At 45.9% G+C, this 22,800-nt stretch overlaps 1 protein-coding gene across 1 annotated transcript; it reads right to left on the bottom strand.

Annotated features, from left to right (window-relative positions):
* Positions 1 to 3,225: 3,225 nt before the first annotated feature.
* On the bottom strand, positions 3,226 to 7,570 carry LOC114404974. Its single transcript, XM_028367681.1, has 2 exons — positions 7,348 to 7,570; positions 3,226 to 4,436 (listed from the first exon to the last, which is right to left on the bottom strand). Exons 1-2 carry the CDS (start codon positions 7,568 to 7,570, stop codon positions 3,226 to 3,228), a joined length of 1,434 nt encoding a protein of 477 aa, XP_028223482.1.
* Positions 7,571 to 22,800: the final 15,230 nt, after the last annotated feature.

Below are 22,800 nucleotides of genomic sequence, written 5' to 3'. Positions count from 1 at the left end.
AGAGAGAACATAAATTAAGAAGTCATGATGAGATGTTGCACACTAATTGATTGGCCTAACTCTCTAAAAATCATCCCCAGTGGAATCACCAACTGTCGCAACCTGCTCTCCAGCGGGGGCGCAAAAAAGGCCTCTCGGATGGGCCTAGGGTGCATCTTCCGTCGAAGGAAAACGCGTGGAGTCACCACCAACGTTTATTCGAGGAAAACATCGAAAAAACCAAAATGGAAAAGTTAGAAGGTCTGTGTATTTTGAATATGAGGGTTTGGGAGTTGTTTATGCACGGGGAAGGTATTAGCACGCCACATGCCTATCACAAGGGACGACAACCTCTAATCGAGTGTACAAATCATAACTTCAAAACTATGTATTTTCCCTTTTTATGTTATCTTTTTCCCTTTTCATATTCTTTTACCTTTTTTTGGATTTTTATGTTTTTTACTTTTTTAGGGTCGACAAGGGTGTTTTCCTCGCTCCTACGTATTCCTCAATTGCGATGAGGAAATCAAACCTACGTAGTTCTTTAAGAACTGAAGGTTTGTTGATTAAATTGATTTTATCTTTTTTGAAAGATTTGATTTTAGTTGTGAACAAAAGTCATTTAAGGCGTTGGACCTTTGAAACAATCTTTTGATTTTTGAAAAGGGGATAGAATTGTTAAGGCGTTGGACCTTGAAATGATCTTACTCAAATTTGAAAGGCGAGAATCGTTAATGCACTGGACCTTTGAACAATCTCTTGATTCTTTTTTATGAAATGAAGAAGTTTATGAGTTGGTTTTATTTGGTCTTGGCTCATTGATCTTCAATCCTTTTTTAGAGATAACTTGTGGCATTAATGACCGGTTAAAACTTATTTTTTGATGAAAAGAGTTTACGACACAAACAATTGGTCGAAACTTAATTAAATAGTGATTAAAAGATATTACAACACAAATGATCGATTGAAATTCATTTAAACTGTGATTAAGTGAGATTACAACACAAACGATCAGTTGAATTTTATTTTAACGGTGATTAAATGAGATTATGGTATAAAGGATCGGTCGAAACTCGCTTTGAACAATGAAAAAGATCACCAATGATCGAAGAAGGAGATGAAGATGCACAAACAATAAAGGGGACCCCTAAGGGTCCATAAACCAAATTCAAATCCTTGAAAGCAAACACTAACCGGATGAAGAATGAAGAATGATGAAGAACGGATGAAGAACGGTGAAGAACGTTCATGGAATTGATCACGGAAATGTTACGAAAGCGCCTCGGCCTTGATTTTTCTTCTTTTTTTCCTTCTTCTCACCAATTTCACTGGAATTTGCTCACTAAGGATGATGAACCCCTTCCCCTCAGCCTTCCATGCCTATTAATAGCAAAATAGGGGGAGGAGCTTGCCGCCCAGCTCGCCTAAGTGAGCTGGTGACTTACTCTAGAAGCAACTTGCTCGCCCAAGCGAGCTGGTTGCTTCCCCCCTAAGTCATCTAGTGGGCCCAGGTGGGCCCAAGGACTGAATAATGTCCCAAAATGGACCATTTTGCCCCTACTATGAGTTTCTTGCCCATTTCCTTCCAAAACGTCATGAAATCGTACGAATTGCACAGTGATTGTTGTTAAGCAGCTTAACTCGAATGGAAAAAATCCCCATGTTGACAAAAATTGCCCCCATTCTGAGTATCTTACTCATTTCTTTCTGTAACATCGCGAAACCCTACGAATTGCGCAGCGATTGATGTTAAGAAGCTCAACTTGATCGGCAAAAATCCGTATGTTGACAAACAATGGTCCCCGGACAAAATTATGGTATGGGAAGATGTCCTAGGAAGGCTCGGACCTGCTTCTCTGTGCGTGGCTCAGACATTTCAAGGATGGCTTTCACCTTGTCTAGGTCCATCTCTATCCTTTTCTGGCTTACAATAAAACCAAACAACTTTCCCAACATGACCTCGAAATTGCACTTTGTTGGATTCAACCTTAACCGGTACTTACATAGTCTCTGAAACAACTTATGTAAGTTGACGAGGTGTTCTTCTTCGGTCTTTGACTTCGCAATCATATCATCCATGTAGACCTCAATTTCCTTGTGCATCATGTTGTAGAATAATGCCACCATAGCCCGTTGGTAAGTTGCCCCAGCGTTCTTAAGCCCGGAGGACATCACTTTGTAGAAGAACGTCCCCAACAGGGTGACGAAGGTTGTCTTTTCCATGTCCTCTGGCGCCATCTTTATTTGGTTATAGCCCAAAAACTCATCCATGAAAGAAAACAAAGCAAAGTTGGTGGTGTTGTCTACAAGGACATCAATGCGCGGTTAAGGAAAGTTATCCTTTGGACTGGCTCGGTTTAGATCCCGATAGTCCACGCACATTTGTACCTTCCAATCTTTCTTAGAGACTGGCACAATGTTAGCGACCCATTTGGGTATCGTGCCATAGCCAAGAAGTCGGCCGGCGTCAAATTGCTTTTTGACCTTTTATTTTATTTTTAAGGACATCTCGGGCTTCATCCTTCGCAGCTTTTGCTTGACCGAGGAACACTCGGGATTCAGAGGTAATCGATGTTGCACGATGTCAAGACTTAAGCCTGGCATATCTTGGTATGACAAAGCAAAAATGTCTTGGTAGCCTCATAACAGAGCTACCAATTCATCTCAGACGTTTGTGGACATGCCCGTGCCCACCTTCACCTCCTTTCTTTCCTCGTCATCACCCAAATTTATGATTTATGTCTCTTGATGTGGCTTCATCTCTCTATCTTCTTGTTTGACCATCCTTTTTAGCTCTGGGGGAACTCCCCAATCCTCATCTTCCCCATCCTCAGCTTGGTTTACCAACTGCTCAAAATCGAAGTCTGGGTCCTCGGTATCATTACCTTCATAAGACTCATTGTTGGATATTATGTTTGCCATGGAAATCCCGGGTTGCTCGACAATTTGCCAGTTCTCTAACTCGAACTCCAGAGGACACGACCGTACCCAATTCGATTGCTCTTAAGGGACTCCACCGTTGATCATGGCGACCCACCCTTCACACATCCAGCCTGCACTGACAAAGCTTTTGTTGATGTGACATAAGGGAATCCCTTTCATTTGTGGTCCTTGCGAATGGCCCATGCTCCTTCCCCTCGTTTCTAGGGAAATCCTCCTCACGTCGGTGCGTGTAGGTTCATATCCTAGCCCGAACCTTCCACGGTTTCCTGTGAACTCTATTAAGCTCACCACACCATCGTCACTTCAGCGCAAACCCATGTCGGGCTCATATCCATGTCCCAACATCACACGGGCCACTATTAATGCGACATCGGATGAGCGTGGTTGCACCGGGGGAGACTCGACATAAGCATTGGTCACCACTTCAAATGCTTGAAAGGCCATCTCCAAGGACTCCTCCGTGGCCTCTACATAGGGCGTAGAAGAAGGACAACTTACAAGAATGTCTTCTTCTCCTGAGACTATGATCAATTGCCCTTCCACCACAAATTTCAACTTTTGGTGGAGCATTGAAGGGACTACCCCAACTGAGTGAATCCAAGGTCGGCCCAATAGGCAGCTTAAGGCCGGGTTGATATCCATCACTTGGAAAATGATCTGGCAGACATGGGGTCCAATCTGAATTGGGAGATCAATCTCCCTCCTTACATCCGGGAGACTGCCGTTAAAAGCCCGCACGACCATGGAGCTCGACCTTAGGTGTGACGGATTGAAAGGCAATTTGTCCAAGGTAGCCTTGGGCATGACATTAAGTGATGAGTCATTGTCAATAAGCACCTTGGCCACGATGTGGTCCAAACACTTGACGGATACATGTAAGGCCTTATTATGTCCCTGACCCTCGACGGGTATCTCCTCATCGAAGAATATGAGGTAATTGTTGGCGGTAATATTGTTGATGATGCCCCTGAAGCCCTCCACAGATATGTCTTGGGCGACGTGGGCTTCATTCAAGATTTTAACCAAAAGTGCCCGATGAGGCTCCGAGTTCATGAGTAGTCCTAACAAGGAGATCCTAGGAGGGGTTTTATTGAGTTGTTCAATTACCTTTAACTCAGTCGCTTCTTCAACAGATATTCCTCTTTTGCTGAAGTCCTCTTCTTCCTTAACCAACCGTCCGGCTGGGACTTCCTCATCCAGAATCGGGCTCGCCTTACTGCTCTCTTCCATGCCCACCTTTGCCTTCCCCTTTGGGTCTTTAGCTCGCACCAGGAGCTTGGGTGTTGCAAAGATCCGTCCGCTACGAGTTACGCCGCTTGTGCCGGAGATGTTTGTGACCTTGGCGGCGGATAGATCATCTATGATGGAATCTTCCTTCCTTCGGTCGGGCCTTTGAGAGACGTACTTCCATGGGACCGCCTTGTCACTCTTGTAGGGAAAAGGAGCAGGCTTCTTAACTGAGATAGGCTGGAAACCTTGGGGGCTTATGCGTGTTGTAACGACCCGCCTCGTCGCTACGGTATCCACACTCTAATATTCGATAATTTCAATTTTTATAAAAAGAACTCCCTTAATTTTTTATTATAAAAATAGAAGTGATTTTGTCACAACATAAATTCATCCAACAACATGCCATTACTTAAGTGAATATGCATAATTACATAGAAACAATAATTCGGTACATGTCATACACATAACGAAAATTAAATATGTTCATATATATATATAATTAAAATTCCAGTTTTACATCTTTAACTCAAAAAAATAAAACTTAAAAACCAACTACAAAGGAGTTGATTACAAAACACAACTCTCCCAAAATAACGCCAACGTCATCACGTCGGCTCGGTGGCTCCTCACCAGAATCTTACTCCCTACACCCTGCCACTGTCCTTCTACTCCCACGAACAAGGTTTGTGATCATCACAGGTGTCAACCACACGATACAAAATTGCAAGGGTGAGTTTATTATAAAAGAACCAATACCAATTCCAAATAACCACAATTAGCAAGGAACATATGCAAACATGATAAGCATACACAACAATCATTATTCAACACTCATATCCAACAAATATTCATCATTCACATCCAACAATTACTCATCATCCATCCATGGACCCAATCAAGACTGCACAAAATGATGCATGCACCTGACTCAACACTCAAATGCAATGTGGTACGTACCAACAACAACCAAAACTCAGGAAATAGCCTAAGCGTGTCCACACGATACTCTCACTTAGGGAACTGTGCTGAGTTTATCGAGACCACCCGGTTGTGCACGTAACAGCCCCCCTCCCATAGGTGATCAGCCTGGGAGCCCAAAGGTGTTCCCTACCAGGTGACAGCCCCCTAGTACAAAGTACACTTGGCCACAGTTACTCTATTTCCTGTGTCGTATGAGCTATGATCACGGCCAAAAGTAAGTGCCAAAGACCATGGACCAATTAAAGCGCCTAAGCATCCCCTTAGAAATGCTTAGATTCTCTAACCACGCTAGTTATCCACGTCTGGGCCATCCGACAAGGTCAGCGCACTCTACCCCCCATGACATACACTCCATACGACGTATGATCGTGGCCAAAAGCTAGTGTCAAAGACCCTGGAAGGTCAGTGCACAGTGCCCCCCACGATCATACACAACATCCAACGTATGAACGTGGCCAAAAGCTAGTGCGAAAGACCCTGGAAGGTCAGTGCACAGTGCCCCCCACGAACATACACAACATGCACATGCCAATGCATTTCCAACATCAATCAACATTCCATTTCCATGTCATTCACAACATAAATATCATCTCATCTCAATGACGTTATCAACAACAACAACAACCTCATTTCATATTCACATATTCATCAATAATAACAATTCATGTTGACATGGTCTTTATTAACAACGTCATCTCAAATCAATATCATCATAATTATCATTATCATCACATATCAATTAAAATCCTCAATAGCAACATCAACAACAATTCAAACAAACACAACAATATCATTTCCACACGCACGGTCTTCAAACAACACATTTCAAACAACCAAAACAATATCATTCATCACAATACATACATACATATATATATATATATATATATATATATATATATATATCGCATCCCATTAGTTAAAACGTAATTTTCTTTGAAGAAAAATCAGCATGCAACAGGGACAGGCAGATATCCTCATAGCTAGGTTCCCTGACCCTAACTATGGTGTTAAAACGGTAAATTTTATAATAAACTCCCCTTACCTATCGTGAGCTACCCCGCGGATTCCTCGTCGTGTCACTTGAAGATTCCTTTTCACCCTTGCTTGTCGATTCCACGCACGCCTCTACCATGCCAAAACGAAGGAGACTTAGTATGGATTTCAGAAAACCAAGCTAGTAACAGTGCTCTGGGTCAAACACCCACATCACTACATGAAAGAGCTGAGAGCATTTTGGGTTTTTCAAAGGAACATCATTTGGAAATTCTGACCTCGCCAATGTGACCGGGGTTCAGTGTAGGTTACGAAAATAACATGCATCTCATGAAAGGATAACGTTTACAAAGTCTCTTTCTCTAAGGTTTTTCAAAGGAAGCATAAGACATACAATGGCGGTTCCAAAGTCAGAAAAGATGCAAAGACAAGATAAAACTAACAAGAAACAAGTGTAGAACCATGGTTACCTCGAAAGAAAATGAAAGGTCAGATTAGGGTTTCGTTCTCTACCGAAACCACAAGTCAAGTTGGAAGATTCCGGTTCGGTTGAAGGGTTCCTCTCGGTGTGGAGAACAACGATGGTTTGTGGTGGCTAATGGTGGCTGTGGTGATGGAGAAAGTGCTTCGAACTTTAGAAATGGCTTTGGATGAAAGAAAGAAGAAGAAATGGCGTTTTTCCTAAGCTACACGAAAGCAAAGGCTGAAATGCTTAAATAAGAGATGCTCTCGGGAACGGAAGCTTCTAGCACACTCCAGACATCTTCTCAAAGATCCCAACGGTCAGATCATGGTAAATTGTCTTGTGAAGTTGCAGATCAAATTTCGAGAAGATCCAACGGTTAATAAAGGCTGGGCAGCGTTTTTACCGAGGCAGCTTCATGTAGCTTTCTCTAGAAGCTTCATTAAGAGGCTTCCTCCAGAAGCTTCCTCGTGGCTTCTTTGAGAAGCTTTCTCAAGAGGCTTCTTTGAGAAGCTAGATCCTTATCTATCCATACCACTCTATTAACTAAATTAACTTCCTTAAAAATAATTTCGGATGAAAATAACGTAACAAATAATCAAACATCAAACATAATTACTAATAATATATAGATATATATATCAGGGTGTTACACGTGTCAACATCCCTAGTGAAGTGAATTACCAAGGGCTTGGGTTTGCTCAAGCTCTTGTCAGCCGATTGCATGCACATTTATTGCTCTCCCTTCCTTGCACCATAAACCTCAAACATGCCCTTGTCTATCATTCCTTGAAACAACTCCTCTACCGTCGGGCATGTTTCCATGTCATGCATTGCCCCCGGGTGTATCAAACAAGAATCTCCCTTATGCCCATCAAAGGAAATCATGCCCGCTTCGTGCAGGGCCCTCAATATAAACCACCTAGAGGTTACCACATCCTTCATTTGCTTCGGCCTCTGAGGTCCACCCTCCTCCATCGCATTAACCGCCGATCCCCTATGATTGGCAAGGGGATTCGTCTTTATGTTTGGATCGTCCTCTTGGAATGTCAGCCACCCCGTGTCAATCAAACTTTGGACCTTATGTTTGAGGGCCACACATTGTTCTATCGAATGCCCTGGGACACCCCTATGATAAGCGCAGGTTGCGTTGGGGTTGTACCATCAAAGGAAAGGAGATTGGTAAATTTTATTGGGGGTCACCACCGTCATTTGGTTGGTGATCAAGGATGGCAGCAAGTTCACGTACGACATCAAAATCGGGGCGAATTCTGCAAGTTTCTTCACTAGAAAATTCCTCCCTGGATTGGCACTTGTGCTAGGATTGGAGTTGCCGGCAGGGGGAGCCGAATTTTGAGTAGGGGCCCTTTGTGGTTGAGCAGATGCCCTTTATTAGACAGGCACTGGATTGGAAGGGTTCCCGACACGGGCCGAAAAGCTCGGCTGATGTTGGGCATATTGATAAGTGTTGTGAGGGGTTTTTTGGGGTTTCGACCAAGTAGGAGCCGAAGTCACAGCATGGGCATGTCCTTCCTTCTTCTTTGCCCCACTTGCCCCGAATCTCTTATTTCTTGTATTGGCAGAAGCAACATAATCAAACTTCCTTCTCTTCAAGCCTACTTTGATCCTCTCACCCACAAATACTAAATATGCGAAGCTAGAGGGCATGTAACCCACCAACTTTTCATAGTAGAACACTGGCAGCATGTCCACTATCGTAGTTATCATTTCTCTTTCCACCATGGAGGGCGCCACTTGTGCGGCCAAGTCTCTCCACTGTTGGGCGTATTCCTTAAAGGACTCATGCTCCCGCTTGCTCATATTTTGCAGCTGGGTTCTGTCAGGAGCCATGTCAGTATTGTATTGATATTGTCTAATGAAGGTAGGTATCAAGTCCTTCCATGAGTGAATTTAGGAAGCTTCTAGATTTGTATACCAGATGACCGCCGCTCCGGCCAAGCTTTCTTGAAAGAAATGCATCAAGAGCTTCTCGTCTCTGGAGTACACCCCCATCTTTCGATAGTACATCTTTAAATGATTCTTGGGGCAAGTAGTCCACTTGTACTTATCAAAATCAGGTACCTTGAACTTCAAGGGAACGACGATGTCGGGCACCAAACACAACTCAGCCATGTCGGCGAATGGGTAATCACCAAACCTTTCGACGACCCTTAATTTCTCCTTGATGAGATCGAGTTTCTCCCTTCCTTCCACTGTTGGAGGTAGCCCCCTACTGAGAAATGTTGTGGTTGCAATGGACGGTGCTGAGGAGCCGTTGCGGCATTAGGCGGAGGCATACCACTACATGTCGGTCTCTCAGTGGCAAATGCAGGGTATGGCTCAAAGTCAACCTGAGCATGATCCTGAGGTTCTTCATGGGTGCCCCCTATAGGCTGGGGTTGCTGGCCCTCAAAGGTAACGGGAACGGCATGGTTAGCGTTCTCGTTGGGCATGTGCATGGTGGGCGGTGTATAATTGGGAGGGGTAAGCCATAGGTGTACGCATTCCTATTATGCCCCATGATTGGACCATCGATGCTGCCTAACACCTCTCCTCCTTGAGCCACTATGTCTGGGATGGGTTGGTTTGCTTGGTTTATGGCGGATGGATGGGTCGGATCTGCCTCAATGGTGGCACTGGTGGCGGCAATTGCGGCCGCATTGCTTTCCATCATTTGCTTCATGCTTAACATGGCTTCCATCATGGAGGTCATTTGATCTTTCAAGGCCTCCATATCGGCCTTCATTTGTTCTTACACCTCTTCTATATCACCCATGACTCTAGTTTTGGAATGGGTTTGATAAGGGTGCCTTAAAGCGTGTTTAGTTATGGTGTTTACTGCTAAAAGAACAAAAATATAGTAAGCAATATGACAAAGAACTAAACATGAATGCATGCTAAAGATAAGTTGTCGAAGTACTGGACTCGCGCATAATTTTTGAGCAAAGACGCAGGACTGAACCGGACTCATTTTTATTAAGGAAGAAAAATGTTCATCTTGTCGAAATTAAAGCAAAAATACAAATGCCTTAATGGTTCCTAATTATGTGGGCCATCAAATCGATCATGTGCTGACAATAATCGAGGAGCCCATGAACTTCCTCAGGGAACGAGTACACATCTGCCACTGCCTTGGCTTTGGCTAGTAGTCTTGGAAGCTCTTGACTCCCATTCAAGGTGAAAGCGAACCTATCCATCCACATCATTGCTTCTCTGTGTAATGAGTCTATCAACCTCTCTCTTGCTTCCCTTTCTGCTTGCAGGACCGACACCATCGCATACTCATCCTCTAGCCTTTGCTCATGGGTTGAAGCTAGACTTAGCTTATCTTTGTATTGGTCAATGATGGCACACATGTTTTCTTCCATCCTACTCAATTGTTCGGACAAACTCCTCTTTGACCTTGGACAAGCCTTCAACTTGTCCTTTAATATCATGCCCTTGACTCTCGACTGGTCTCTCTCGGCCCTTCGAAGCTTGAGCTCGCTGTTGCTGCCCTACAAAACCCCTCGGAACTTGTTTTGGCCCTATTCTTCCTTTGGGGCCCTTTTTGTTTCCTGTTCCAATGCTTTAGGTATGGCCACATTGACGTCTCTCAGCTTGTCGCACTCTTTCCGGACCTTGATGGTTGTCGTCTTGAACTTTTCCTTGACCGCTTATGCCCTTTCAAGTTCCACCTTCAAGGCTTGCACCTCTTCACTATCCTCAGGGGTTTCAACCTCTTCCTCACTTGAGATCTTTAGCTTCGGGAGCCAAGTTATCTCTTGTGTTCTAGCCTTCAGCCACTTGTGGTAGCCACCGATGATCCCATTGCTGCTTCCCCTAAGCTCCTTATCCTTTCTTTGCACCGCACTCCATGCTTTACGGACTCTTTGAAACATCCTTGCATTGGGATCACTGAAACCCCGTGCGATGAAAGGCGTAATACTTTCTTCCGATGGTTATCCTCTCATGGGATAGCCAAGTTGTCTTATGACAAGGACATGATTATAATTGATACAACCCCTCATTCCCATCAAGGGGACATTTGAGAACCCCTCACATAAGGACAAAACCCCGACCTTTCCTTCCTTCCATCGGGGAAACCAATTAACAGATGCCCCTACCATACTAGCCAAGAGTTGCTCCCAATTGGCCTCCCCTTTCTCGGTGCACATGTGGTGACCTTGTAGGGGACAGACGGGTCTACCTTCATGACTCAAGAGGTGAGAGACCAGCCATACATAAAGAGCTAGTGTGCAACAAACAATCCTTGCGCCGCTTTTCTCACATCTTCAGTCAAATGTGTCGTAGGCATCGACCAAAACAGCCACGACTGGACTTTCCTTGCTTTGGTGGTAAACAAGGAAGGCATCGATCGCCACTAGGTCCACTAGCCCATCCACATTTGGGAAGAGGACGACTCTGAACACCAATAGCACTAGGACATCAATGAATGAAGCCCATTCACCTTGATCCGCCAAAGCCTTTGCTTTCTCCTCCAAGTGCTTCCTTGGTATTCCGACCACCCTATTTCTATTTTCTTTTACTCGGTCCAATTCTTGTGCCGAGATTTTGACCACTTTGGATATTCTCGCCATGTAGGGGTAGAACCCAAAAAAAAGATATGGTTTTCTTCCTCCTAGTGGGCATCCCAAGATCTCTTCAAATTCTTCTACGATCGGTACTAACTGAAAGTCCCCAAACGTGAAGCACCTTAGCGGCTGATTATAATACTAAGTGAGGGATGCAATGGCTTCAACAAAGACTTCTATCATAGCTAGATCCCAGATATTCCCATATGTCTTACGGAAAGTCTGATGTTGGAGTTGATCCATCAACTGCCCTAACTCTTGCAAACTGGCAACTTTTGGGCTTTTGATTTTGACGTGATAGAACCTTTTTCTTAAACAAGGGTGCTTGATTTGATCCCATGTTTTGCTAGAATGAAAACTCTGTTGATCAATACTTTGACGCCCTATCATGGAGGAAATATGATGAATGCATGAGGGAATGTTTATGCTATGCATGACACAAATGCATTTTACAAACACAGGAGCCTGGAGGATCATCTCTTCTTACTCACAAACATTTTGGCATTGTGGTTCATTTGCAGTCATTACCATGGCACCCCATGCATGTATTTAAGGAGGTGATCCAAACCTTCCGACATCCCGTGACCAAATGACAAGACAAATGCAATGCATGAGTGACGACACAATTCAAGTATACATGCGTGAGAGCACATGGTTGATAGCATGAAAAGAAACATGCTAGACGGACGAACATGGTAACGCAATCAAATAATGCCGAGAAGACATAACAGCACACACAAACATGACATTATAAAAACATGCATGGTAATGTCAAGGAAACAACACATAGCATGTTTGCTCCATGCCCCTATTTCAGGAACCTAATGGGGGAACTAAAAGCTCGCTATTTAGTGATAATTTCCAAGGTGGTTGCACCTAACTTTCAAAGGTTTCTAGAGATATCATTCCCTTTGATATCAAACATTGTGGCAGTAGGGACTACCAGCGACAACGTATCATCAAAGAGAAAAACTCTAGATGAGGTTTCACTGTCATCAAGCAAGTCAGAGACTTAGCATGACAACAAATTCACCTCCACTTCCTATGTTCCTATAGACCCGGGTATAGGGCCCTTAATAACTCACCATGTGTGCAAAAAGTGTAGGTGTCGTGTGTGCATCAAATAAACAAATATTTATCAATGCACATATTAAATACACACAACTACACAAAGCGTTAAAAAATCAAGAGAGTTGAATGAACACAAGAACATAAAAAAAGGAAAGGGAAACAAACAAAGGGAAAGTCATGATAAAAAAGCATATAGATTAAACGACCTAACTCTCTAAAAAAAGGTCCCCAGTGGAGTCGCCAACTGTCGCAACCGACCCTTCGACGGGAGGGCGACGTGAGACTCACGGGTGCGTCTTCCAAGGAAGGAAAACACGCGGAGTCGCCACCAACGTTTATTTGAGGAAAACGTTAGAAAAACCAAAAAACAAAACGGTCTACGAATTTTAAGAATAAAAGGTTCAGGAGTTATTTACGTGCGGGGAAGGTATTAGCACCCCACACATCCGCCTCAAGGGACGACAGCCTTTAATCAAATGTGCAAAATCACGACTTGAATTTTTGTTTATTTTCCCTTTTTATGTTTTTTTACTTTTTGAGGTCGACAAGAGCGTGACTCTTGCTCCTACGTATCCTCAATTGCGATGAGGAAATCAAACCTACGTAGTTCTTTGAAAGTAAGAAACTTACGCATAGGGTTGATTTCAAACTTTTAAAAGGTTCATTTTAACCGATAAAAGTAAAAGAGACCGTTTAAGGCATTGAACCTTTGAATGGATTCAAGCGATTTTTGTGGATAAAAGCTTGTTTGTGTGTTGATTTTAGCTTTGGTTTCACTTGGTTATTTTCAAACTCATTAAAAGTGGACTTGCAAAGTAAATGACCGGTTTAAACTTTATTTTTCAATGATTAACCAAGGTTACAACATGTCGCAACCTACCCTTCGGCGGGAGGGCGACGCGAGACTCGCGGGATGCGTGTTCCACGAAAGGAATACGCGCGGAGTCGCCACCAACGTTTATTTGAGGAAAACGTCGGAAAAAACCGGAAAAGACGCGATCTACGAACTTTTTAAGTGAAAGGTTCGGGAGTTGTATTTACGCACGGGGAAGGTATTAGCACCCCACACGTCCGTCCCAAGGGACGGCAGCCTTTAATCGAATGTGCAAACATGACTTTGATTTTTACGTTCCCTTTTATGTCCTTATATCCTTTATACCCTTTTTATATTTTTTCTTTTTTGTGGTCGACAAGGGTGTTTCCCTTTGCTCCTACGTATTCCTCAATTTGGGATGAGAAAATCAGACCTACGTAGTTCTTTCTTATCAAGTGATTCTTTTTACTTTAAGAGGTGATCATTTTTAAGGCGTTGGACCTTAAAAATGATCCATTTTACTTAGTGAGAAATTGAAATGACGAACTTCAAAAGCCTATTTTTGTGGACGAGCTTGACTAGGCGAGTTGATTTTAGCCTTAGTTTCACTTTAGTTATTAATCAATTCGATTAAGAATGAGAAATCCCAAAGAGAAAACGTCCGATTGATTTTCCGCTTTATTTTACTAAAAGATGTTTTTTTGATTATTTATATTTTTTTTTACCTCTTTTTTTGATTTCCAACGTGGTTACGGCATGACCGAACGGTCGGAATTTATTTTAACCGAAGTTAATGGATAATACAATTCAAACGTTCGGTGGAAATTTATTTTATTTTTAAGTTAAGCGAGAAATGACTTAAGTAAAATGGCTTAAGCACGTCAACAGGGGGTATAAAAAGTAAACAAAACGAGAATAAAAATGCACGAAACACAATGTGGACCACTACGGGTACATAGAATGAATCGAAAAGCTTGGTTCGAGGTACTTACCCGTTGAAGATCGAAGAACGATGAAGAACGAATGAAGAACGTCGAAGAACGGTTGAAACCTTTGCGAAATTCTTCACGGAAAACGTTACGGAAACGTTTCGGAAGCGCCTCGGCTTAGATTTTCTTCACGGAAACAATTTTTCCAAGCAAATTCGAAAGAGAGAGAAGTGCCTAAGGGGCTGAACCCCTTCCTTCTTGCCTTCCTCCCCTATTTATAGCAAAATAGGGGAGGTGGTTGCCGCCCAGCTCGCCCAGGCGAGCTCAGCTCGCCCAGGCGAGCAGGGTTGCTTCCTTCAGAAGCAACCGCCTTCTGGAGGAATATTCCAGAGGGCCCAAGTGGGCCTGGGTGCTATTTGTACCCCCATTTTTACTAAGTACACCCCCCTCTGCTGTTTTTTGGTGATTCTTTTTTCGTAAAGTTACGGAAACTTACGAATTTTGTAACGATACTTGTTTTCTTTCCGTAATGTTACGGAACCTTGCGGATTACATAATCATCCCCTTTTTGACTTACGGAATGTTACGGAACCTCACTTAATTATGCAACGATGCTTCCATTTGATTTCCGGTGTGTCACGGAAACTTACGGATTGTGCATCAATATTTTTTTGGTTTTTCGGCATGTCCTGGAATTTCACAAATTGCCTAATGATGGGTGCCAAGCACCTCACGAGGACCAAAGAATGGTCGCACGTCATCGAGCAAAGGTCCCCGGACGAAATTAGGGTATGACAGTTGCCCCTCTTTACTTGTCTTTTATTGGAGATAAAAGGAAAGTAAAGATAAGACACTAATTTCGTTCCTCTCGATTTGGCGGGAGTCGCGGGGGACCATAAAATCTCCACATGCAAATGACTTGTTGTTCCCAAAATTTCACAAATTGCCTAATGATGGGCGCCAAGCACCTCACAAGGACCAAAGAATGGTCGCATGTCATCAAGCAAAGGTCCCCGAAAATCAGTGTATGACACTAATTTCGCTCCTCTCGGTTGACGAAAGTCGCGGGTGACCATGACTTGTCGTTCCTAGAATTTCACAAATTGCCTAATGATGGATGCCAAGCATCTCACAAGGACCAAAGAATGGTCGCATGTCATCAAGCAAAGGTCCCCGAAAATTAGTGTATGACACTAATTTGGCTTCTCTCGGTTGACGAGAGTCGCGGGCGACCATGAAATTTCCGCATGTAAATGACTTGTTGTTCCCGGAGGAACAAAAGGTGCAGAAGACTATGTCAGCCTCTGCATGCTATCAAGCGTTCTGTCTTACAGATAGCAAAAGAATGTTTATACGGATAACCACTCGGGTATTTCCGCGTATCATCGGGCCCGCCGCCTCTGGATGATACAAGGGTGCAGAATGACCAAACTTGGTCTCTGCTTGTCATCGGGCCCGCCGCCTCTGGATGACAAAAGGGTGCGGATAACCGTAAGGTATCTCCGCGTATCATCGGGCCCGCCGCCTCTGGATGATACAAGGGTGCAGAATGACCAAACTTGGTCTCTGCTTGTCATCGGGCCCGCCGCCTCTGGATGACAAAAGGGTGCGAATAACCGTAAGGTATCTCCGCGTATCATCGGGCCCGCCGCCTCTGGATGATACAAGGGTGCAGAATGACCAAACTTGGTCTCTGCTTGTCATCGGGCCCGCCGCCTCTGGATGACAAAAGGGTGCGGATAACCGTAAGGTATCTCCGCGTATCATCGGGCCCGCCGCCTCTGGATGATACAAGGGTACAGAATGACCAAACTTGGTCTCTGCTTGTCATCGGGCCCGCCGCCTCTGGATGACAAAAGGGTGCGGATAACCGTAAGGTATCTCCGCGTATCATCGGGCCCGCCGCCTCTGGATGATACAAGGGTGCAGAATGACCAAACTTGGTCTCTGCTTGTCATCGGGCCCGCCGCCTCTGGATGACAAAAGGGTGCGGATAACCGTAAGGTATCTCCGCGTATCATCGGGCCCGCCGCCTCTGGATGATATAAGGGTGCACGTCACATGACCTCAGGGTCAGTATGACAAAGATTATGGGGCGGCCGACAAAAGCAAAGCTCTTGCTCCTACGTATCCTCCAATGAGGAACTCAGACCTACGTAGTTCTGGATAACTTGTGAGACTTGAAAAAGTCTCGGTGTTTTCTCCACTAAAAATGCAAACATGCTTTAGCAAAGAGACAAATATTCCAACTGATTTAGAGCAGCATATGCTTTTTTTTTTTGAGTGAAAAACAATGCGTCTACCGGGGAAGGAGAGTCTGCTGATGAAATCTCCCATAACCATAAATGAGATTTTGGATGTTAGCATTTCGTTTCTAAATGACCATTTAGAGGAAACACTGGGTTCGACAAAAATAGAAGAAATCCACTCAAAGTGTATCAATCTCGCACAGGTAAGTGTTTCATCCTAATTCCGAACCATAGATATGTCATGACTTGACTTTGCAAATTATTTCCTATCAAATCAAAAATTACATGCGTGATCATGGATCAATAGGGCTTCCCTTGGGAATGGGTTCTTTTGGTGGTTTCTTCTTTCGGCTTTTGTGTGTTTTTGGCTTTTGATTTTCCTGGCTTTTTCTTTTTCTGTTTTTTTTTTGTTTAGTGCGGGGCGAGAAAAAAAGGTCGCTAGCGCACGGGATTTTGGTTGGTAATTAAAGGGAGAAGACCATTTTAGGTCGTGGTTTCCTTTCCTTCCTTTTTTGTTCATGTGGTGACAATTCTGTATTGTTCAGATATCGTCTGGTCCAAAGACCTCTCTGCACATTTCTTCTGTTTTCTTTCGATCCTTGATCAGGAGCTTTCTTTCCTTCTTTTCTCTTTTTTTCTTTCTCCCATTCTTTGATTGGGAATTTTCTTTCTTTTCTTTTTGCTTTCTCCCACTCTTTGATTGGGAATTTCCTTTCTTTTCTTTTTTTGCTTTCTCTTTGATTGGAAATTTTCCTTCTTTTCCTTTTTGCTTCCGAGGGTAAGGATTATGGTGAGTCAGGATTTTGGCTCAAGGTTTGTAGAATGGCTAGACATGATACATGTCGGGGTTTGGTTTGGCTCAAGGATAAAAGGGATGCCCCACATTATTTCCATGACACAAATGCAAAAATGATGATTTGGAAACTTTATGCAAAACTGGTCATGCATGCACCTATGCGGACACTCAAGTGTCAAATTTTTATGGTCATGTGATGCTAGGGCTCAGGATTCATTTCCTCTATTTTAAATCAACCCAATGTTTCCAAAATATGTTCTTTTATCAATTTGTGCATTCATCCGAGTCCATTTTGGGCGTCTGGGAAAATCTTCACAGCATTCACCCTTCAGGTGTATACACATTTTTTCAAAAACTAGTTATGATCAGTGAATTTTTTTCAAAGAAAAGTTGGAAGTCATCTCTTTTCAAAAGCATGTTGGTTTTTCAGCTTGACAACTTATTTTCCTTTTTTCTCCCTTTTTTTTTCATTATCATTTGTTTATTTCTTTTTCTTGTTTGTTTTTTTTTCTTTTTTTTTTCATGAGGTATTTTGCTACCTAAACATGTGCATATTTTTGTGAGGTATTTTTGCTATATACATGCATATCCAAGGTATCTTGCCACCTAAACATACATATATATGTTTTGCGAGGTATTTTTCTGCTACATACACGCACATCTAAGGTATCTCTCTACCTAAACATACAAATATATATTTTGTGAAGTATTTTTTGTTTACATACATGCATATCTAAGGTATCCCTCTACCTAAACATACATATATATATTTTTGTGAAGTATTTTTTTGTTTACATACATGCATATCTAAGGTATCTTTCTACCTAAACATACATATATATATTTTGTGAAGTGTTTTTTTGTTTACATACATGCATATCTAAGGTATTTTCACTACCTAAACATACATATATATATTTTGTGAGGTATGACTACCTTCCGAGCTTGCGCTTGTTTTATTTAAATCCCCAGGATCATAAGCAACTAGGTGCGTCCTACTATAAAAAGTGATCAAATAACAAGCATAGATTCAAAAGGTACTAGGTTGCCTCCTAGTAGCGCTTCTTTAACGTCTTTAGCTGGACGCCTTATGACTTGTCGGTCACTGACCTAGTACTTTGCTTACCTTTGGCTTTGGACTTGGTCGCCTATGGGTCGGCCATGTGTTGTAGGCAACGCTCTAACTTTTTTGTGGATGAGCAGAGGTGAACTCTAAAGGTGGTGGCGGTGCGTCTATTGCCCGCTACCGGCCATCCTAATGCTACTGTGGTGTCTCGCCCTGCGTCTGCCTGGGGGCGCAGTACCTCTTGATGAAAGCTCGATTAGTAGGGGGCCTGATGCCCTTGCTGGAGGTGACAGGTACTCCGTAGAACTGACAGAGACCCGTAATTAGAGCTTGACAACTCCAAGACCCTGTTGGACTTCTTCGAGTCCACTGGGTGTCTTGCAGGTGCGATCCCTGCAAACAATTGATGAAATCAGAAATCAGTTGAGCGATGTGCATACTTACCTATGATGACATAACTTTGCCGGGGGGGTACGGGCACCCTGTAGGACTGATAGAGGCCCGTAACCAGAGCTGGAAACCCCAGGGCCCTGTTGGACTTTTCTGGGTCCACTGGGTGTCTTGTGGGTGCGATCCCTGCAAACAATAGATGGTATCAGAAATCATTTGAACTATATGCATACTTACCCATGTCGGGACGACACAGACCAACTGATACTTTTGCAGGGGGAGATTGGCGTTGCGGTCGCTGGGCAGAATGTTGCTAAGTAGCAATGTCATCTATATCTGTGTAAGAGTGGTCATGTTGGTGCGCATGATCCGCACTCGTCTCTTTGCAGCGGCACGGGTGAAATCTTGCCCCGGTATGCATAGTAGTTGTGTGATAGCCTCCCTCTCTGGTTGTGCTCGCACAGTTGGCCCTCCTCCAATATCAGGGGGTGGCCCAGGAACCGTTAAAAGGAAACTACTGGCCCCTTAACCGGAAGTTCAAGTCTCGGTTAAGCATTTAAGGGCAGAGGACCTTAAATTCTTTTAAGGTGTGGATGTCGAGCACACTGAAAATGAGGACACGTAGCCCTCTAAAGGTGAGGGCGTGCAGCCCTCTCAAGGCGAGGAGGTGTAGTCCTCTGGAGGTGAGGGCGTGCAGCCCTCTGCTGGCAAGGACGTGTAGTCCTTTCAAGGTGAGGGCGTGTAGCCCTCTGACGGTGAGGGTAACCAGTACCCAAGGTGAGGGCGTGTAGCCCTCTCAAGGCGAGGACATGTAGTCCTCTAGAGGTGAGGGCGTGCAGCCCTCTGATGGTGAGGACGTGTAGTCCTCTCAAGGTGAGGGCGTGTAGCCCTCTAACGGTGAGGGTAACTAGTACCCAAGGTGAGGGCGTGTAGCCCTCTCAAGGCGAGGACATGTAGTCCTCTAGAGGTGAGGGTAACTAGTACCCAAGGCGAGGGCGAGTAGCCCTCTCAAGGCGAGGACGTGTAGTCCTCTGGAGGTGAGGGCGTGCAGCCCTCTGATGGTGAGGACATGTAGTCCTCTCAAGGCGAGGACGTTTAGTCCTCTCAAGGTGAGGACGTGCAGTCCTCTGAAGGCGAGGATGTGTAGTCCTCTTAAAGGTGAGGGCATGTAGCCCTACGAAGGTGAGGACATGTAGTCCTCTGAAGGTGAGGGTACCTAGTACCCAAGGTGAGGGCGTGTAGCCCTCTCAAGGCGAGGACTTATAGTCCTCTGGAGGTGAGGGCGTGCAGCCCTCTGGTGGTGAGGACGTGTAGTCCTCTCAAGGCGAGGACGTGTAGTCCACTGACGGTGAGGGTAACTAGTACCCAAGGTCAGGGCGTGTAGCCCTCTCAAGGCGAGGACGTATAGTCCTCTGGAGGTGAGGGCGTGCAGCCCTCTGATGGTGAGGACGCGTAGTCCTCTCAAGGCGAGGACGTGTAGTCCTCTAACGGTGAGGGTAACTAGTACCCAAGGTGAGGGCGTGTAGCTCTCTCAAGGCGAGGACGTATAGTCCTCTGGAGGTGAAGGCGTGCAGCCCTCTGATGGTGAGGACGCGTAATCCTCTCAAGGCGAGGACGTGTATTCCTCTCAACGGTGAGGGTAACTAGTACCCAAGGTGAGGGCGTGTAGCCCTCTCAAGGCGAGGACGTATAGTCCTCTGGAGGTGAAGGCGTGCAGCCCTCTGATGGTGAGGACGCGTAATCCTCTCAAGGCGAGGACGTGTATTCCTCTCAACGGTGAGGGTAACTAGTACCCAAGGTGAGGGCGTAGAGCCCTCTCAAGGCGAGGACTTATAGTCCTCTGGAGGTGAGGGCGTGCAGCCCTCTGGTGGCGAGGACATGTAGTCCTCTCAAGGCGAGGACGTTTAGTCCTCTCAAGGTGAGGACGTGCAGTCCTCTGAAGGCGAGGATGTGTAGTCCTCTTAAAGGTGAGGGCATGTAGCCCTACGAAGGTGAGGACATGTAGTCCTCTGAAGGTGAGGGTACCTAGTACCCAAGGTGAGGGCGTGTAGCCCTCTCAAGGAGAGGACTTATAGTCCTCTGGAGGTGAGGGCGTGCAGCCCTCTGGTGGTGAGGACGTGTAGTCCTCTCAAGGCGAGGACGTGTAGTCCACTGACGGTGAGGGTAACTAGTACCCAAGGTGAGGGCGTGTAGCCCTCTCAAGGCGAGGACGTATAGTCCTCTGGAGGTGAGGGCGTGCAGCCCTCTGATGGTGAGGACGCGTAGTCCTCTCAAGGCGAGGACGTGTAGTCCTCTAACGGTGAGGGTAACTAGTACCCAAGGCGAGGACATGTAGTCCTCTAGAGGTGAGGGCGTGCAGCCCTCTGATGGTGAGGACGTGTAGTCCTCTCAAGGTGAGGGCGTGTAGCCCTCTGACGGTGAGGGTAACTAGTACCCAAGGTGAGGGCGTGTAGCCCTCTCAAGGCGAGGACGTATAGTCCTCTGGAGGTGAGGGCGTGCAGCCCTCTGATGGTGAGGACGCGTAGTCCTCTCAAGGCGAGGACGTGTAGTCCTCTAACGGTGAGGGTAACTAGTACCCAAGGTGAGGGCGTGTAGCCCTCTCAAGGCGAGGACGTATAGTCCTCTGGAGGTGAGGGCGTGCAGCCCTCTGATGGTGAGGACGCGTAGTCCTCTCAAGGCGAGGACGTGTAGTCCTCTAACGGTGAGGGTAACTAGTACCCAAGGTGAGGGCGTGTAGCCCTCTCAAGGCGAGGACGTATAGTCCTCTGGAGGTGAGGGCGTGCAGCCCTCTGATGGTGAGGACGCGTAGTCCTCTCAAGGCGAGGACGTGTAGTCCTCTAACGGTGAGGGTAACTAGTACCCAAGGTGAGGGCGAGTAGCCCTCTCAAGGCGAGGACGTGTAGTCCTCTGGAGGTGAGGGTACCTAGTACCCAAGGTGAGGGCGTGTAGCCCTCTCAAGGCGAGGACTTATAGTCCTCTGGAGGTGAGGGCGTGCAGCCCTCTGGTGGTGAGGACGTGTAGTCCTCTCAAGGCGAGGACGTTTAGTCCACTAACGGTGAGGGTAACTAGTACCCAAGGTGAGGGCGTGTAGCCCTCTCAAGGCGAGGACGTATAGTCCTCTGGAGGTGAGGGTACCTAGTACCCAAGGTGAGGGCGTGTAGCCCTCTCAAGGCGAGGACTTATAGTCCTCTGGAGGTGAGGGCGTGCAGCCCTCTGGTGGTGAGGACGTGTAGTCCTCTCAAGGCGAGGACTTATAGTCCTCTGGAGGTGAGGGCGTGCAGCCCTCTGGTGGTGAGGACATGTAGTCCTCTAGAGGTGAGGGTAACTAGTACCCAAGGCGAGGGCGAGTAGCCCTCTCAAGGCGAGGACGTGTAGTCCTCTGGAGGTGAGGGTACCTAGTACCCAAGGTGAGGGCGTGTAGCCCTCTCAAGGCGAGGACTTATAGTCCTCTGGAGGTGAGGGCGTGCAGCCCTCTGGTGGTGAGGACGTGTAGTCCTCTCAAGGCGAGGACGTTTAGTCCACTAACGGTGAGGGTAACTAGTACCCAAGGTGAGGGCGTGTAGCCCTCTCAAGGCGAGGACGTATAGTCCTCTGGAGGTGAGGGCGTGCAGCCCTCTGATGGTGAGGACGCGTAGTCCTCTCAAGGCGAGGACGTGTAGTCCTCTAACGGTGAGGGTAACTAGTACCCAAGGTGAGGGCGTGTAGCCCTCTCAAGGCGAGGACGTATAGTCCTCTGGAGGTGAGGGCGTGCAGCCCTCTGATGGTGAGGACGCGTAGTCCTCTCAAGGCGAGGACGTGTAGTCCTCTAACGGTGAGGGTAACTAGTACCCAAGGTGAGGGCGTGTAGCCCTCTCAAGGCGAGGACGTATAGTCCTCTAGAGGTGAGGGCGTGCAGCCCTCTGATGGTGAGGACGCGTAGTCCTCTCAAGGCGAGGACGTGTAGTCCTCTAACGGTGAGGGTAACTAGTACCCAAGGTGAGGGCGTGTAACCCTCTCAAGGCGAGGACGTATAGTCCTCTGGAGGTGAAGGCGTGCAGCCCTCTGATGGTGGGGACGCGTAATCCTCTCAAGGCGAGGACGTGTATTCCTCTCAACGGTGAGGGTAACTAGTACCCAAGGTGAGGGCGTAGAGCCCTCTCAAGGCGAGGACTTATAGTCCTCTGGAGGTGAGGGCGTGCAGCCCTCTGGTGGCGAGGACATGTAGTCCTCTCAAGGCGAGGACATTTAGTCCTCTCAAGGTGAGGACGTGCAGTCCTCTGAAGGCGAGGATGTGTAGTCCTCTTAAAGGTGAGGGCATGTAGCCCTACGAAGGTGAGGAC

The sequence above is a fragment of the Glycine soja genome, chromosome 3 (genome assembly GCF_004193775.1).
Source record: "Glycine soja cultivar W05 chromosome 3, ASM419377v2, whole genome shotgun sequence".
NCBI lineage: Eukaryota > Viridiplantae > Streptophyta > Magnoliopsida > Fabales > Fabaceae > Glycine > Glycine soja.
This window is presented reverse-complemented; position numbering and strand designations above follow the sequence as displayed.

Excerpts from the sequence above, each read along its gene's own strand:
- LOC114404974 (XM_028367681.1), bottom strand. The coding sequence starts at position 7,570 with ATGGAGGAGGGTGGACCTCAGAGGCCGAAGCAAATGAAGGATGTGGTA. Across the intron at positions 4,437-7,347 it reads GGGCATGTTTGAGGTTTATG|CGACGAGGCGGGTCGTTACA; the intron begins GTGCAAGGAAGG and ends TGGATACCGTAG.